Here is an 18,777-nt window from a genome sequence, read left to right as displayed (position 1 = left end):
AATTTGCTCTGCAAGTATAGTTACGGTAAGTAATGCATATTAATGGCATTATGGGGCTGACATCATAAAAGTGCAAGTATATGTTGAAGACATTGAAATTCTGATGGCACTACATAGGCTGCTTTTTACAAGCGTCCTTAGTTTGTACCAACATCTTAGGGGAAATAATAAGATACCATGTTTCCCAGTAACTATATAAGGGAATATAAAACGTGCTTATTCATGGCATGGACTAGAACAGGAGAGTATTTATTTATATTTTATTTGTAATTGTTTGATACACTGACTACCTCCTTTTGTGCCCTCTTCCCACTAATATTCTTTTAAAAAGTAGACACTGAGGACAATATCTGTGAGGAAAATTGCAATTCAGGTGAATACTATGGTACATTGATGGAGGCTGAAGAAATCCAGCACAAAGACCTGTATATAGCACCATTTACAACCCTCAGAAGTCCAAGATTTGGGGTTCAGTCAAGAGGGCACACCAGAAAACCATTTCTAGGAGTTATCGCTGACCTACCTGAGAAATTTGTTGAGGTACTGCCTGCTGCATACAGACCAAGAAAAGACTCCATTGTTTCCTGTGAGCGTGGGTGACATGATATTCCCTTCAGCTTTTCTACAGGGATTCCCTTCTCCATCGTGAATCATACCAAAGCTGAAACAAAAACCATAAATGACACAGCTAGCTAAAATCAAAACACATCAGAAAGAAGAGACAGCTTTCTGGAGAAATGCACTGCTGTTTTATGGCAGTAACTCTATAAACAAAAGCTCCACAAAGGGATGAGACCACAGGCAAGCTTGAAACAAGCCCCGCTTCATAGTAAGTGCCCTTCTTTGGTCATTTAATACACTGAGCATAGAGATGAATTGCAAGGGAGACCTAGTTTGGTGAGAGACAGGGTCTCTAAATCATAAGGCAAAGCTAGGTTGCAAGTACATGAGCACTAGAGCCTTGACCAACTTGGCGTGTTTTATAAGATTATCTTTCCCTCAGTTTTCCTGCCTGTTGCATCATGTATTGCTAAGAAAACCGTTACCATCCATTTGGTGCCCCATGTGAAATAAGTTGGTGGGCTCATTGCAGTGGCAGAGTACTTTTCTCCTCAAATTAAACAAGACCAGTAAACACAGAGGTACTTATTCACAGTTATCACAGCAGTAGCCAAGAATTGGCCTTTCTCTTCATTTCTCCAGGAAAGAAATGCTAGGGACGTGTGTCACCTACCCTGGAGGTTTTCAAGAGGAGACTGGACAGTCACCTCGCTGGGGTCACTTGACCCCAGTTGTCTTCCTGTCTAGAGTGGGGGGGCTGGACCCGATGATCTGCGGGGTCCCTTCTGGCCCCTAACATCTATGACTCTATGGAAAAATACTACCATGCCACTGTCTCACTGTACAGACTGGGTATGTTTTGTGGGTATAAATAGACCAATATCTTGCAGTACCCTGACCCAATGGGCAAATTATAAGCATGCGCACTCCAAAGAACAGTTCTTTGCCTTCGTGATGGTAGTTACTTTACTGTTATACGCAGGTGTCTTTCATGACTTACTTTTTATATAATTATTTTTATCAAAGACTGTTTACAGTAGCAAAATGAAACAATTCCTCCATTGTAATTATGGCCAGATTAGAGGACTGTTCAGCTGTATCATAACGCTGAACTCACTGAAGTCAATGGGAATGTTCAAATCCTATTTCTCCTCATGTGTATATATATTGTTCTTCCTTCCTTCCATACGTTGCTTCTCTTCAGCACCTGCTAGGGATTTGGGATGGGAATTGTCATATGCTCAGAGTACTTAGCATATTGTGGGTAAAACTGGAGCACAGATGATGATGTGTGATACAATTAATAATACGATCTAATTAGTCCTGCTGCCCATGCTCCCTGTTCTCATCACAACTCGGCACCATTTGTCTCAAACGTTGAGAATCAAAACCATTTCCACTGCATTGTGCATTACGACACCATCTGCATTCTAAATTACAACCGGATTTCCATTCTGTGTCACTGGGAGGGAGGCATTCGTGCCACACTTTTTGGTTTAGAAGCGTTTTCATTTCTGTCATTGTAAATAATACCCCCTCGTGGCTGAATGATTTTTCATACAGTAATTCATCAACACAGGGAACTTTTCATTAATGGATTACCAGTGACGATCAAGCCTGTCTGACTACATGACAGCATAGTCTCCTCCCTAATTATTTCAAGCAGATTAATCTAGCTTTATACTCTTTAGCCTTCTGAATGTTCTTAGTACCATGAAAATAAAGATCAGCTAACCTCAATGATGGGTGGCACTTGGGCATGACCCATTAAAATGTCACAAAGAAGATTATTATCTCTCTCTTTGATGTCAGTATACAAGGCCGATGAAGCTTTCATGACATTAGCATTGCTTCTAGCTTTATAATTTGGAATAGAGCAGCAGTACCTTACTATACTCCCAGCCCACTACATATGCTAAGCCACATACATACCTGGCATAGGCAGATAATTTCTAATGTGAGTGCTAGTGATGAATTTAAACCTTCCTCTAAATTATAACTGCCCGGGATAAATACACCTATACTTGAATGCAATCTTGGCCACAATGAATTAAGTGCCATTAACTTCCAGAAGACAGGATTGTATAGCTCATGGAATTTTCAACAGGTTTTTAACTTGTATGTCTGTGAAAAATAATTGTATTTATAAAGAATCTTCTTCCTCCCACACTAATTTGGTAGTGCTTGTGAGTGGCGTTCCAAAAACACATTCAAACTATAGACCATCAGGCTACACAGATAGTGGCTAAATACAGACAGTCAAAAAGCCCAAGACTGAATCAATTCAATCTTTGCAGGTTAATCTAAGCTGTGGAGGTTGAGCCGATAAGCAAGTGAACAGAAATTCACTTTTGATTCCAGAAATGCAGCCACATGCCTGCAGTGGCCCAGGCCAGAAGCCAGGAGGTGCTAGAGCAGGCCTCCCTGCTTAGCTGGAGCAGACAGCTTGGGCGAGGCTAGCCTGCCCACCAAGGAAGGGTTTTCAGGGTAGATGCAAAGCATCCTTGGATGCAGAGGAACTGAGTTAACTTGAATCTGGAGGAGATCTGGGACAGAAGTTCAATAAATCAATTTAACCTAAAGCAGTTAGGTGTGATATTACATCCATCCAGGTTTCTCTTAAGCTGGTTTTGGCCATTTTGAAAATGGTTTATGTGCACTGAACTTCCGTTGTGTTACTGTTCACTTATACCGGTTTATGTATAATTTCTGTCCCTAGCCAGTGTGTTCTAGGGAACAAAACAGTGGTCAACACTAAGAGATCTGGTTCTGCAGCTGAAGAAGTCTTTGCAGGTCATTTCCCTTTACTGTATCCAGCAAGCTTTACATGCCCTGTTGGGGCTACAAACTCTCTGGTGAAGGTACCACTTCTGATTAAGTGTGTTGTATAGTCTCTATTACAATATAGCCTTGAACTCAGTAGGGTACATGCTACATAATATACTTTATACCATAACATAAATAATGTGCAGCAACAATAAAAACCCACATTAAAACATTGAATGATGTGGAATTTATGGCTATACAACAGTTAAGTTTCAGATCTTTCTTTGTTTTACTGCTTTATATTTATTTTATATACAGTACATCTGTGAATTTTGGCGTGTTTTGAATAGGCATTTCACAATCTGTTACTTCAACACTGGGGTAAACTGGCGGCTTTGAGCATGTAATGAGTATGTGTATGCAGGGACTAGCTAATTTATTGGGCTTGATCCTTAGCTGTTGTAAATCAGGGCAGGCCCATCAAAGGCACTACATTGATTGCCACCCGCTAACCCTGCTGAGAAATATGGTTCCCTCTGCAAGTGGACAACATTTCTAACCCAGCAGATATTTTATTGTCTTTTCAGGACACACAGTTAGTTCATGCACTTCATAGCCAAAGAATCTATAGATTTAATGTTCAGTGACACAACAGACCATGAACTCCCCAAGGAACTATTAAACTCTCAGGCAAAAACATGAACTATTTAAAGAAGGCTGTAAAAATGTATAACAATAGCAGGCACTCTAAAGGAGCTAGTGTGATCTACCTAGCATGTAATATATACCTCGGATGCGTCTATATGTGCACATTTACTGTGCAGTAACCAAAATTACTGTGCAGTACAGGCACGTGTCCACACATGCACACCCATACTGCACAGTAAATATGGTGACTTATACCAACTTGGCTATAAATGTGATACCTGCTGTTAGACCCCGACTCCATGCGGCACCCAACAACTAGGGAGATAATGATCCAATTGCCCATGGATCCTGTTACTCGTTAGCCAGAGCAAGCAGGGAGCAAACAACAGCACACATTGCTCGCAACAGCTTTATTCAGAATGGAGACAGCTTTGGGCGAACTCCCTCACAGACACACAGCCTGTGAAACCAGGGGAGCAGCAACGAACAATAGTTTTTTCCCACATTATACATTTTGGTTTATACTCATTAACATTCATTCCACCTCTGTCCCTCCTTCTGTTCTACCCATTTCTCCTCCCACCTCAAGCTTCGCCTCTGTTTACTGTTTGCTTCATTAGCATGGAATTGGCTATGCATCTCATTCATTTACATGTTGTTTTGCTATGAGCGCATGTCTAAGACCTTGACTTCTGCTTTTCAGTCAATGGGAGGACTTTGACCAAAACCTGGAAGCTTCTGGAGGCTTCTTCACCAATCACCATTCACTTTTTCATATATGTTCATCTTGGATTCTGTTACCAATTACGTGTTGTTTTTCACATTCCAGTCTGTTTTTTAGTTTCAGGTTGTACCATCTTCCACATTCCTAAAACATCGCCTCATTCACAGCGCACAGACTCACACAGACTTACTTGCTGCTTTTTCCTCAGAAAATGGTTGACACAGTTAAAATGGTTACTTAGCATAAGCAGATGGCTGGCTTAGATATCATTCTGCCTTGTGCTTAGCAACTTGGCTAGGCCACAGGTCATGCCTTTTTATCCAGCTGCAAATCCAGTGCTCCCCAAGATCCAAATATTGTCACCCTAACACCTGCATCATGCAGGTATCAAATTTATGCCCAATTAGTTACTGCGCAGTACCACATGTGTAGAAGTCTTACTGCATAGTAACACTGTGTATATGGACTGACTTGGGAGTAACTTTAGTCCCAAGTCAGTCCACACACACGGTAATGCATTTTAATGCCTGCGCATGTAGACACCAGTCAATTTAAGCTGGCGTAAATGCACATGTAGACATGCCCCTTTTGTAAAATCCTTAGTTTAGTATTTTTCAGAATAGACCTTGGCAACTCCAAAGCTCTCTCATCAGTTCATGAGAAAGACACACCAATGCTTTAATGTGTCCATAATTATACTGAGGATCATTAGAGATCAGCAAAACTATAGGTTTCAGATAACTTTGGAAAAGATTCTACTTGGATTGCTGTAGAAATAGGAAGAAATTTGATGTCCAAGATACAAGTCTAATTTTTCCTTAAACTTCAAAGGGATTAAGAGGAAATTTGGTCAAATCAAGCATTACTTAGAAAGACACTGGATATTTGCACATTGGACTGTGACAACCCCAGTAAACAGACTTTGGTCTGTAAGGTGAGCAACACTTTACAATGCCATCTATGTTCATAAATGTCTGTAAGAGATTCTTGTTCCTGCTTTCGCGTGTACTTGAAATCTGCACTTGAAATCATGTTAAAATAAACAGAGGTTCTGACTTTAAACCATTGTTGCTGGGAAACATCGGGGCAGAGTCTCAGCTCTTCAGCCTTTGCATTATTCTAGTGGCACAAAGTGCCTCTAAAGCATATAAATCCAGTTGTAGGAGTATTCTTCCCGCATCAGCTGACAGGAGACAGGGAAATTGTACCATATGGAAAAAAGGAGATTCTGTTCTTTCTTACACCTCATTCAACCCCATTTCTTGGAATGAGATAGGCCATTAGTTTGCAGCTTTACAAGATCTGGGTAATGCAGCCCCAAGAGCCCCATATGTGGAACAAATCTCACTACACTTTTTCACATATAAATGCTTTTTTATAACTGTGAATCACCATTCCTCAAATACAAACCTATAAAGTATTCCTAGAACTCTTAATTAAATGATCAGTAGAATCCTTGGTTTTAAAAAAAGCAGTTACTCCATTGCCTCAGGTCACAGCTATGATGAAATCTCCCTTTTGTTTCAAACATAAATTCCCACATATTATTACTACGGGATTGTTCATAATGTTACTAGACAATACTTCTCTAGAGTGTCTGCTTCCAGGCTTCTAAAGGTCATTGATGCCAAATTCTATCTCCTGCCATACAAAGCTGTGCCAGGAACATGAGCTCAGACAAATGGCAGTACAGGAAATGTTCTACCTGTTGCTGCAGAGTGAAAATGGCAATATTTCAAAGATGGTACATTTATTTAGTCTGTACGGACTTTCTTCCCTTCAGGAGGCAGAAATATAGAAGGAACCCAAAGAGATGCTGATGAAAATAAGAAGGATCAAAGAACAATAGAGAAGCAGCCCAAAATGTAAAAGAGAAAAAAGAAATGAGAAGGAAGAACAATTTAGAGACTAAAACAAGTATTTCTGGAATTAAATGGTACAGACCCAATTCTCCCTAATACTGGTTTAGATCATTAATCAATCTACTGAAGTTAAGGAGTTGCCCTGAATCAGTCCCTACATATTTTATCTACATAGCCCTACTGAAATGACATGCACAACTCCCATTAACTTCATTAGTCACCAGTTTATTCCCCAATTCCTTGCATCCCTTCAGATGCACAGAATCCTATGAAAGGGCCACTCATGCAGACATTAGGTCATAGTGTCCATTATACATTATATTTATACAAAGAAAACTACATAGCCCTCCAGTCATGCAGAATCAGAGGGATTCAGCCAATGACTGTGTAGTACAATGCAGTAGTGATGCCCTTGACAAAGTTTCTTTGCACAGGAATATTGCCCTACAAGGATTTTTTTTCTGTGTTTTACCTTATTTTCATGAAGATTCTGGAACAAAGAAACTGGATTTACCAAGCCATTAATCATGCTCTGATATCATGGGATCTCTAGGCCACAATACTGGCTATGTTTCTATTGTGAGAAATAATTAAATAGGACTCAGCTTAAAACACAAGATCAAGAAATGCAGGAGGAGAAGTTTTGAGAAAGAAAGAGCGAAACAATATGAAAGAAACCCATAAAATCTAGTCAGATTCCTTAGCTTCAAGCCACCATCCTAAGGTCATATCTTAGAGAACTGATAATCTAAGTTAGACTCCTACTGTAAGCAGAAGACCAGCAATCCTTAGAAGATTTCATAGATTTCATAGACATTAGGGCTGGAAGGGACCTTGGAAGATCATCGAGTCCAGCCCCCTGCCCAAAGGGCAGGAAGTCAGCTGGGGTCATAGGATCCCAGCAAGATAAGCATCCAATTTGCTCTTGAAGGTGTTCAATGTAGGTGCTTGAACCACCTCCGATGGCAGGCTGTTCCAGACCTTGGGGGCTCGGACAGTAAAGAAATTCTTCCTTATGTCCAGCCTGAAGCGGTCTTGCAGTAGTTTATAACTGTTCGACCTCATCATCCCTTGGGGCGCTCTGGTGAACAAACGTTCCCCCAGATCCTGGTGGTCACCCCTGATAAACTTATAGGTGGCCATCAGATCACCCCGAGCCTGCACTTTTCCAAGCTAAAGAGCCCCATGGCTCTCAGCCTGTCATCGTAAGGTCGAAAAATAGGAAGAATTGCTACCCTAGAAAAACAGGAAGAATAGGAAGAATTGCTGCCCTAGAAATCAAGCCCAATGGAAGTGGAATATGAGGTGGTAACAAGTGGCCAAAGTGTCTTGAAAGTTTGCCATCCATCAGTCAGTCCATCCTAATGGTGGGGTGGGATTGATGTAGGATAGGATAAAGGATGGGGTGGGACAAAGTTGGATAACAGGGAAGTGGCCCACAAACCTGAAGAGACTACCAAGTAACATAGAGGGGCTACCTCTCCTTAGTGTTCGCTGTTGTGCTCCTTTCTCCCACTGTAAGGACTGTGCAGTCAACCCTACACAATACAACCAGCATTTGGAATTGTTGGGGAACTGTAGACAAAGTCATAATGGCTTCAGCCAGGATTTTTTTTAGTTCTGCTATCCACAGCTTTAGGAAAAAACACCAAGGGAAGCAGCTCCAGCATCTCAGGCTCCAGGACATATCCCCCATATGCTGTGAAGCCCTCTTCAGCAAAGGAACATATGAATGATCCAAAGAGGGAAGGACTATGGATGGTGTGACATTGTCCCATGTTCTAAAAAGCAGACCTGTCTCCATAAATGATCTATTTTTTTAGTCAGGCATCAGTTGATTGTAGTACTTTTATCATGCCATTTAGTGTGTATATTTCCTTATACAAGGAGCTGACGGAAAAGTCACGAGAAATAGCTTACTTGTGTCCAGATTCGTGGGCAATAGTAAATGCCAAACCCAGACCTGTATCTTCATTGATGGTGCAACTACGATATTTACTACACATGCCACTAATAGGTGCAAATCCTGGAGGGGGAAAAAAGATGGAAGCAGTGTTATTCTACACATTTATCATTTGAATCGAACAGTAAAGATTTAAGCTAGTACAGCATAGGTACATGGCAAAGGTTCACTGCAAGATAAGTTTGGCACCTTTTGGCAGACCTCATTTTGACATGAAGGGGAATCCTGTGTTGGGAAATACATGCACTCACACACAGAGGACCAAAACAAGCAAAAATGAACTTTTCTGTTGTTGGCCTACAGAAGTTCTAATACGGGCTCATTTTTTGCTTATATGATATACCAGCTATGACTTTTGGGAAAACTAGAAGCCACCATTACCTGAAATATGCATAAAAAATGTTGTGGGGCCCAGAGACATTTTCAAATTTTAAGATATCAGAGAGGGAGAAAACTCCCTGAATGAGCAGTGATCCATTTTCAGAAGGCTTCTTTGGTGTTCGTTTGTTGGGGCTAAACTATGGGTAATTTGGTTTATTTTTTTTTAGTTAGATTTTTTTTTTTTTCAATATTTGACAGTTTTTTAGTTAGAAACAAAAACCTAGCTATGGAAGGCTACTCTATACATTTGTGTCATTAACCACAATACTCAGAGCTCTTTCTTAAGCTGTTGGCAACAGACATTTAGAAGTGTATCAAAGCACATTTTCTACCGTACCTAAAGTGTCACAGGGTTCATTTTTCCAAGAACAGATATCAAATCCTGTCAGCAAGATGGCATGGTCATGGCGTCTTCCATTCTTCCCAACCAAAGCAGACTGCCACTGACAAAAGCTGTTTAATGACTGGTCTGCATGATGGCTGATCATTAATCCACCCTGCAGATATCATGGAGAGAAGTAAGTCCACCAGTCCTTGAGAAAGGTGACAGAAGGAAAAAGAGTTCACGTAGGGGTGTGGCAAAGGGCGTTATATTTGGTATATTTAGTCAGGTATCTAGGAATTCGTAAGTCAGGTGACTTTTGAATCAATGTCTCGAATATTTTCATTCATTATTATAAAATGGAATACAGGCATTGTGATGGGGAGATTCTCAAGGACAGAGGTGGAAATCAGTCACTCGGTTCCCACTGATTTTTATTAGGATCTGAGCATCTAACAAAGTCTCTGGAAGCTGACCCCACCCCCACCCCTGCAGCATTTATATAGCGAAAGGTACTTTATAATCCTTTTTAACTTAAATTGCAATATGGATGATTTCAGGACTCGGCTTTCCCTTCTGGAAAGCATTTTACTTCTAAACTTGAACACATGCAGTTTTCAGAGAAACAGACACAAGCGCCTTTATTTCTCCGGATTTGCTTTTCGTCATGACAATACACTATGGATGCAAGAACTACAGAAGGCAGCAGCGCTTATAAACGCCACTTGAGGGGTTTAGAGTGATCATGTAAAACACTGCAGCTGCTCTGTTTCAAACAGCGGTGTTGGGCTAGGACTACAGAACTTCTTGGTATTTTTTAATATAAAGGACACTAATAAAGTGGGGCTTGATTCTGATGTGCACATGGGCTGATATCAATACAGGAACCAGAAAACTCATAAGAAACCACAAGTCTAGATATGTTGTGTTGACTGAAATACTAAATGATTTAAAGCAGATGAACCAATGCACAACTTTAGAGTTACTTGAACATGTCCCATCATTTTTTTCATGGAAAAAAGGGTTCTGGACTGGAGTGACTGTTATTTTAAGTGGTTTTGTGTTTTGTTTTTTCTTTTGTGTCAGTTGCTTGGGTTTTTTTCTTTTTATCATAAAAAACTGTAAGTCTGAGAATTAAATATTTTGGGCTGGTTGTCAAAAAAAAAACCAAAAAAACCCCAGATAATTTGTTGTTGTTCTCTGGCTGAAAATGGAAGATGTGATTAAACCAGGAATCCACAACGTTTTTGGTCAGAGTGCCAAAAACTTCTGCAACTTGTAGGATGTTGGCACGCTCGGGGCAGATGGCAGAGGAGCCACATGGTGCCCAATCCTTGTTGTGGTAGTGCAGCCCTGCATCCTTCACCATGGCGTATGTGCCAAGCAAAATGCCTTTGCATACATGTCAGGCATTACCTACCTCTGAATTAAGCCTTTTGGCCAGCTCTACTGAGCACAAATTTCTCATCCTATCACAACAGTCAATAGCTGCTTTCCCCTCTTGCTCTAATTGATACCTCCCCCACACACATACACTTTTTTCCCTAGAAAATAAATATATAGTTTCAGTTCTGAACTCTCCAAAGGTGTTTCCTTCAATGTAGGGCCTTTCAACTCCCTGCTATCTTCCACCAGCATCCCAGAGGCCAGTCCCCAGAACATGTCCGTTCTGGATCAGCCAGCATTTTTTTTAAAACACTCATTATGTATGATCACTTTAATATACGGGGTCTTCATAAAGTCCTTGTTCACAACCTAAGTTATTACAGTTTAAAAGTGCACAAGGGCTTTACAAAGACCATGTATGAGAAAATATTGAAAGTGATTAGTTTTTATCTCTATTGCAGAAATTCAAAGTTTAAAGGGCATTTGAATCAACTGCTGAATCTATTATCTGTAATATTTACCAACATCTGATATATATTTTATATGTATACACACACATCTACACACACATATGTACATATGTATATATGTAAAATGTATGCATGAAGAGAGAAAAACTGTGATTCTGAGAGCTCTGGTGATGACACGGCATTTCAAGGTTGGGTCTTCTGAGGTCATAAGAAGCCCTTCGTGGACTTTTTTTGTATAATATGGAAAAATTCAGAAATGTTTGCAAACTAGATCAAATACATTCTGCTACATAAGAATAATGATTCCACTTACAGGTTCTTGTTCCAAAAGGAGGAGACTCACAACAATGATGTTTATGTCACTTCCAATTGTTCCATCTTTAAAAAGACTAGAAACCTGTGTGATTATTGGGAGGGAAAGGAGGAATATCAAGTAAGTAAGAAAGAAATGTTTAATACGAGTAAACTATTTATTATCCTTTTAGGCTCCAGGCTTCAATGAGAATCAACGGGGGGACTCCACCCGTGTCAGGACTGGATCCCACACACACTGATCCAGCCAAAATGAGGACTGGGCCAAATGCTATGTCTATTGAAATTAACGGAAACTTTCCAAATGACTTCACTGCGATTTAGATCGGGCCTCCTTTCTGCACCTCTGGGCTTGGGACAGATATTACACATAAACCAGTTTAAGTGATCAGAAACTGGTTTAAAGCTATAACAGAACAGATGTTCAGTGCACATAAACCAGTTTGAAAATAGCTGAAACTGGTTTCAGAGAAACCTGGTTGAATGCAGTATCAGACTTAACTGATTTGGCTCAAATCGGTTTATGCAATGCCTGTCCCAGAGACCTTGCTGGTTTAAGTTAAACCAGACTCCCCCAGCATCCCGGCATGCTCTCTGGGCTGGGCTGGGCAGGGTTCTCTGCTTCACAGCAGGGCTGGCCCCTCCCCTCTGCTCCCTGGCTGCAGCTCAGTAGAGACTGCAGGCATCTGGCTGCTCCCCGCTCCCCTCTTCATACCCTTTGCCTTGCAGGCACCTCTCAGCATTAGCTAGCAGACCACTTTCTGGCCATGGCCCATGCTGTGGCAGATGGGACAAAGGGAGAATCAAAAGGTAGCTGGTAATTTCCGTCTGTTTTCTTAAAAGGGAGATAAACACTGTGTTATCAATTCCCTGCTGGGCTGGTCAGGTGGCAGGGAACCCCTCCTTAATCAGAGCATCCTGCCGGAGGCCTGGCCACACACCCCTTAGCTCAGCACTGGAAGGGAAGGGAGGGCTGCTCTAGTGCCCCCCGGCTTCTAGCCTGAGGCACTGCAGGCATGTGCCTGTATGTCTAGGATTTCTGTGTAGTTACAAACTGATTTAGCCTAGCCAGGTCAGACTAACCTGCAAAGATTGAATCAATTCAGGTTCAGGCTTTTTGAATATCTGTCCTGAGCCCTGCTGGATTAGAGCCAAAGCAGTTATTGGGCTAAATCAATTTAAAGTTGGGATTTGCATATCAAGAAGAGGTAACACAACACATCAACAGAGCATAAAGTTTCAAGGTCTGTATCTGCCTTTCCCCATAAAAATAAGGTACAGGAAACTAGTCCTTGGTGCAGTAGGTGAAGAGAAGATAAATAAAGCTTTTACTGTGTAACACCACTTCTCTCCTGAAAAAAAGTTGCCAGACTTTGATCATTTATGACATGATTCTCATGTGGTTCATGCACCTATACAAGGAAGTAAGTGGGAACAGAGCCCATTTTGACTGCCCAACTCAGACTGCAACTCCAGTAGAGTAGGGACCTCTGCAGGCAAGCAAGTGAGGAACAGAAGAAATGTGGGGAACTCTGGGGCTACCCCAGCCACAAGTAGCTATGGAATTACCTCCCCTTCTCTTTCCAGGGACAGTGCACATTAAGGCAAGAATTATGATATCCATAATGGTGTGCACACATGCAATCTTTATGCACAGCATCCTACAGAATAATCATATGGCTCTTAGGAACATGTCATGTAATAGACCTAATGCTAAGAAAAATAACGTTAGCAAAATTAAGGGGAAAAAAATCAGAATCGATGTAAGTGCCAATGCTACCAACACTGAAAAACAAAAGGGGTTTCTGGACGAGTGCATACTGGACATGCAAATCTATTTACTATTGTCAGTCTCATGATTTTATCATGACTCATTCTTTAGTATTTTTTTTATAGATGGCCAACAATAATTGATACTGTTGATGTTGATAATACTGGAATTTCACATACATCCACGCAAAAAGAACTTGAGGTATCCATATGTGCAGTTTTCTTGCTCATGCCTACACAAGAAACAGCTTTCAATGGTATATATCTTGCACCCTGACAATAAACTATGCATTTCACTCATGCCAGCTCTTACCATATTCATAACTGTTAAGATGTACGTGGTTACATTTTCCTTTCCATGCTTCTCCAGCATTTTTTTATCAGCCACAACAAGGGTTTCAACACTGAGACTTCCGCTTTTCTGGATTTTAACAGACGATCTTTTGAACCTTGCAAAACTACCATACTCATCGGAGAAAATGTACCTATCTGCTGTGGGTGGTTTAGGTGCATCTAAAAAGAAATCAAACACAGTTTTGGACATGTTTAGAACAGACCATTTTCATGAGCAGTCTAGCTAGACCATAGAGTGCCATGGGGACTAGGACCCTGAATGATTTTATAGTGTTGTACCAATGCCAGATACTAACTGATATGGGCTGTTAGATAATGTGTTGCTCTACCCATTATTAAATAAGACTTGATTCATTCTTCTTTAGGAAAAACTGAATTCAATAAGCAATTAAGAGGAAACAGTTATGAGTTTCATGAGCTGCCGAGGGAATACTTAGAGTCTCTGGTGACCAATTACATTCTTTTTGTACATCCTGCCGCCTTGCTAAGCACTGCTGTGTCTGCTGCTTACCTATTGTATGGTCATACTCTTCCTCCCTCAATAAATATATAGAATTAAGATATTCTGGAAAGACGAGAGATGCTGCTTGTCCACATTTTGTTTGGCAGTAGCCTCCACAATGCTTATTTCTGCTTGGAGTATAATTACTCAGTGTAGGATGAGGGTAGGAAATAGTAACCAAACTTATGTCAGGAGTACATGTGCTTATATTTCCTGTTCAATGAAGTTTATTGTCCCTTCTGCTTGCATAGAATGGATTCTTTCTGGGGTCTCAGGAACTCAAGGCAGAGAAATTTTACTTCATAATTCCTCCTCTTTTCACAGCTTTTCAGCCCATGGAAAGTAGAATTAGGCCCGTGGTCACTATTTTAAGACCCTAGTCTTCAGAGGCAGGTTCAAGATGAGGCCTTCTTGAACCTGGATAATCTGGGCTGAGTGGAAGTTGGACTGAGCACTGGGAGTGGGCAGCAGTGGTGTGCTGGGCAGTGGCAGTGGCAGGGATGCTGCTGCTACTGCCAGGCCAGCAGTGGCACCTGCAGGTTTTGCACCCCTCAGCTTGGTGCCTGGGGCTGGATTTCCACTCGTCCTCCACTTAGTTTCACTACTGAGAGCTGTGGTCTGCAGGCTTCAGAGCTTCTGGTGGTTAGGCTTAGGGGCGTGCGAAACTGTTTGATTCGGATTCGGATTCAGCCTGAATCAGGGACAGTGATTTGATTCATTGATTTGGATCCCTGTCCCTAATTTGATTTGGCCAAATCTGAATCTGAAGAGTCGATGCAGATTCAGAGAATCAGCAATTTGGCCATAGACACAGCTAGAAATGTTTTTTTCTACACACCTTGAGGTACCAGGCACAGCTCATGAACGCTGCAATGCTGGGGCAGATGGAACATCCCACAGGAGTGCGGCGGGGGTGGGGGGCGTGTGCTTGGCGGTGAATCCAGAAGTGGACCAGAAGTACTTCCAGTCCACTTCCAGGTCTGCCAGGGAGCACACTGCTGAGCGGGGGAAGTGTGTGGGGGCCCCCAATCAGCCACAGGGGGACCCAGGTGCCCCCCCAGGCCCAGGAGGCACCAGTCGCTGAGCCGGATAGATGCGCCCCTCCCCCCCCCCCCCCCCCCACACACACACTCCCCAGCAGACCTGTAAGCAGACTGGAAGTGCCAAGCACAATGCAGACCCCCCGACACTCCCGTGGGATGCTCCATCTGCCTCAGCATCTCAGCATTTACAAGCTGACTGGTACCTTGAGGTATGTAGAAAAAGCATATAAAGCTGTGTCTATGTCTGAATCACCAAATCGGACACAGACACAGGGTTCTGATCCGATTCGGAGAGGTTAAAGGGTCTCCTGATTCGATTCGGATTCATAGATTTGGCTGCTGAATCGGGCTGAATCTCCACTGACATGAATCAATGACCAAAGCTTTGCACAGCCCGAGTTAGACTGCCTTAGTTATTTAGTTGCTATTTTGACTAGAAGGTCTTTCAGACAAGGAGTGCCTCTTTGTACTATATTTGTACAATTCCTCCAGTAATGGGGCCTGGGCTTAGGACTACGACTCCTAAGCACTGAGGTAACCCAAATAATAACAGTGAGTGTTGGGTTGGTCCTAACCATTCCACTAAACATGCTGCAGGCCCCGTGTGCAGGGATTTAGCAGCTGCAAGTTGTAACAATGCAATGTTCCTGCTGACTTACTTGCAAGAATTCTGTTATTCTAAACTATATTTAAAAGTGTAAATGGAGTGCATAAAAGACGTTTTTTGCAGTAATATTCATTAAAAAGTATTATCCTGTCAAGACACGCATCCACCCAAACAATCACGTGCGTGGTCTATTTCCAACATACAGTGGTGCCTTGCCTAGAAGGCTGTAAAACTTGCTGCCTCTTGATTCACAAAAGGTCTCTTTTATATTTACTGGAATTATAGTTGATCTCAACAGCAATGTTCCCTCAGATTCACCTTCTCCTTTGCAACTGTTTCACTACTGCTACTAATGATTAAGCAGCAATAGCACTTCTCACCTTTATGATGACTTACTGGACATGATATGTTCAACTTTCAATCCTTGTAACAATGATGCTATGCTTAGTAGCATCAAATATGACTGACTGGCTTTAGTGATGCTTACATACTGCAGGTTCATCTATCTTCCAGGGATAAGCTAGACTAACACTGTTTTGCAGAAATGGATCAAGTCTGGGTTTGAATTGCTACAATTCACCCTCACGAGACACAGCTGATAGGACCTCTTACAGCTAGGGTCACACAGCATTCCCCAAAGGACATGCTTCCTGTAGTGACGAGCATCACCTGAAAGCCCTAGAGGACATTAATCATCCTATATTCAGATAAGTGTATGAATAATGTGCAGCAAATAAGACACGGGGCCACACATTGGAGAATGAAGATGAAACAAAACAGTGCATAGCTGCTCATTAAGTAAGCACCACATTTCCTGTGGTCTGAAAGAGGCAGGTGTTCTGGGAGGTAAAAACAGTATCCGATGAAGTAATTAAAGACTGCATCATAATGTATATGTTTGTGGGGCTGAATTAAAATTCCTCAGCAATCTTTGTTCTGGTATTTCTTAACTTTTGAATAATGCTCTTTTAACATAGTTTAATAGACATGACTTTCTATGTGTTTATATAAACCCATATGTGTAATCTATATAAACATTTCTGTTCCTGACCCTGAAACCCTTATTCCTCCAGGTAGCATTACTGAAGTTATCATTTTTGCAATGCCTTCTGCTTGAAACAACGGTTAGAGCACACCTTATCACAACCAAAAGTTTAATGTTTAACATACGAGTGCTCAACCTAGAGTAACAAACAAGCACTCGAGGCTTGGGATGCCCTTGTCCTTCCCATATTGTTAAAGCAGAAATCAGTAAATGGTTGTATCCTAGTAAGTGGGGCTGCAGGTTCTAGCACGAAAAGGGTAGAGAAACCACTCCTTTTATACACGAGGTCAAGGTACCTGGTAAAAATCAGCAAATACTTACCTGCACACTGACTGTAACCCCCATGCAGTACCACCTTCCTCCTTCAGTGCCATGTTGGATACAAATTAGTAAAGGATCATGTTTACTTTCAAACTCCAGTTAACCATATATTTGAACTACCAATGCTGTGTTTCTAGCACCTTTGAAAGTAGAAGGACTGTTCCCTTTCAATCCCTGACAGGAAGGATTGATGGTCTAGTGGTTAGAGTAGTAGCCTGGCACTTATGAGACTGATGTTCAACACCCTATTTCCTCCAGGACTTCCAGTGTAACCCTGGACAATTCACTAAGGCTCTTTTATCTTGCTTCTCCACCTGTAAAATTGCAAGAAGAGTATTGGCTGACACCACAGGAGTGCTATGAGGATAAATAACATTAAGGATTGTGAGGTGCTTGGATATTATGGTGACAGGGACCAGATTAGATATATATACATGTAGACAGCTAGCTAGAAGTAACTTGGAAAAGTCTGCCCTCTATCATCTATTACAGGGGTGGGCAAAATGTGGCCCGTGGGCTGGATGCGGCCCACCAGGCTATTCTATCTGGCCCGCAGGGGACATAAAAAATTTAGAAAATGAATATTTATCTGCCCCAAACTGCCTGTCATGTGGCCCTCAATGGCTTGCCAAAACTCAGTAAGCAGCCCTCCACCCAAAATAATTGCTTGCCCCGAATCTATTTGCACTATCAATATCCTAAGGGTTTTAAGTAAAGTTTTAAAAAATACTGATCGTTGTGGAAGAGAAAATCACAAGCTATTGAAGTATTCTTTCAGCTGCGTTTCTGAAGCAGTCCCCCTTGGTTGCTATTCCATGCCCAGCAATTTAAAAACTGGTATGAAAGAGGACAACTTGGGCTTCATACTCGAATTGCATACTGGTGCTTCTTAAACTATGGAGGATTTAGGTGAAATATGCAGCAGAGAGAGCTGAAATACTGATGGAAAACATGAGGAACTAAAAATATAAAGACATGTCAAGCTTAAAGGGGATCATGCTCAGGCAGGTCAAGAGCCCTCTGGAATAGAATCAAGTATCCATCCCCCAACTTTCTCTTCCCTTCCTAAGAGTTCTTCTCCTCCTAGCCTGCATCTTTTGCAACTGAGACCTTGCTATTGTCCCAGAATTAAGTAAGAAGTTGAAGGGACACATTTTAGCTGAGAGATTGTTATTGATAAGTGTATGCAGTTTCTTGGGGCTCATTTATCCTACAGATAAATATAGTAAGGATAGCCATAAGATCCTTGGGGGCTCTTCAAAGCTCTAGAGTCTAATGTTGAGGGTCTAGCGAAGACTTCAGCAGGGACCTTGGCAGAATAATATCACTTCAATACCTTCTGAAGAAGTTCATTTAAATAATTTACTAGGGATGCTCTTTCTGAAGATTTTGCTTGCTAAGAACTTCACTATGAAACGGTAAATTGTGAGAAACGTATTCCCTCTCCTCTTCCACAACAAAGTTTTTAATGTGGTTTTTTTTCACCTTCAGGTGTAGTTGCACATACCAAAACTGAAAGTAAATAGAGTGGGGACTTGGCATTGGAAACTGTGAAAAAGAGGCAGTTTTAAAGCCAGAACATGAAAGGTGATGCTTCATTTAAAGCTGAATCAGCCTCAGCAAAATCAAAACAAGTGGTCCTTCACCCGATGCAGCAAATTCTTAGCAACCTGGTCACTGGCTGGTAGAGGTCTGGTAATAACAGAGATGGACAGCATCATACATTCAAATGCCTACTCC

The 18,777-nt window shown here is 41.6% G+C and overlaps 1 protein-coding gene across 2 annotated transcripts in view; it reads right to left on the bottom strand.

Annotated features, from left to right (window-relative positions):
• The window catches only part of ADAMTS18 (ADAM metallopeptidase with thrombospondin type 1 motif 18), a 107,185-nt gene that overhangs the window by 49,617 nt on the left and 38,791 nt on the right, over positions 1–18,777 (bottom strand). For both annotated transcript variants that reach the window (XM_090062758.1, XM_090062759.1), the window contains exons 4-8: positions 13,479–13,678; positions 11,397–11,480; positions 9,243–9,402; positions 8,482–8,587; positions 524–661 (exon numbers count right to left, since the gene is read on the bottom strand). In XM_090062758.1, the coding sequence (XP_089918884.1) occupies positions 524–661; positions 8,482–8,587; positions 9,243–9,402; positions 11,397–11,480; positions 13,479–13,678 (688 nt within the window). The remainder of the gene's footprint in view (positions 1–523; positions 662–8,481; positions 8,588–9,242; positions 9,403–11,396; positions 11,481–13,478; positions 13,679–18,777) is intronic.

Source organism: Crocodylus siamensis, chromosome 9, assembly GCF_052110815.1.
Source record: "Crocodylus siamensis isolate JL-2025a chromosome 9, ASM5211081v1, whole genome shotgun sequence".
Lineage (NCBI taxonomy): Eukaryota > Metazoa > Chordata > Crocodylia > Crocodylidae > Crocodylus > Crocodylus siamensis.
This window is presented reverse-complemented; position numbering and strand designations above follow the sequence as displayed.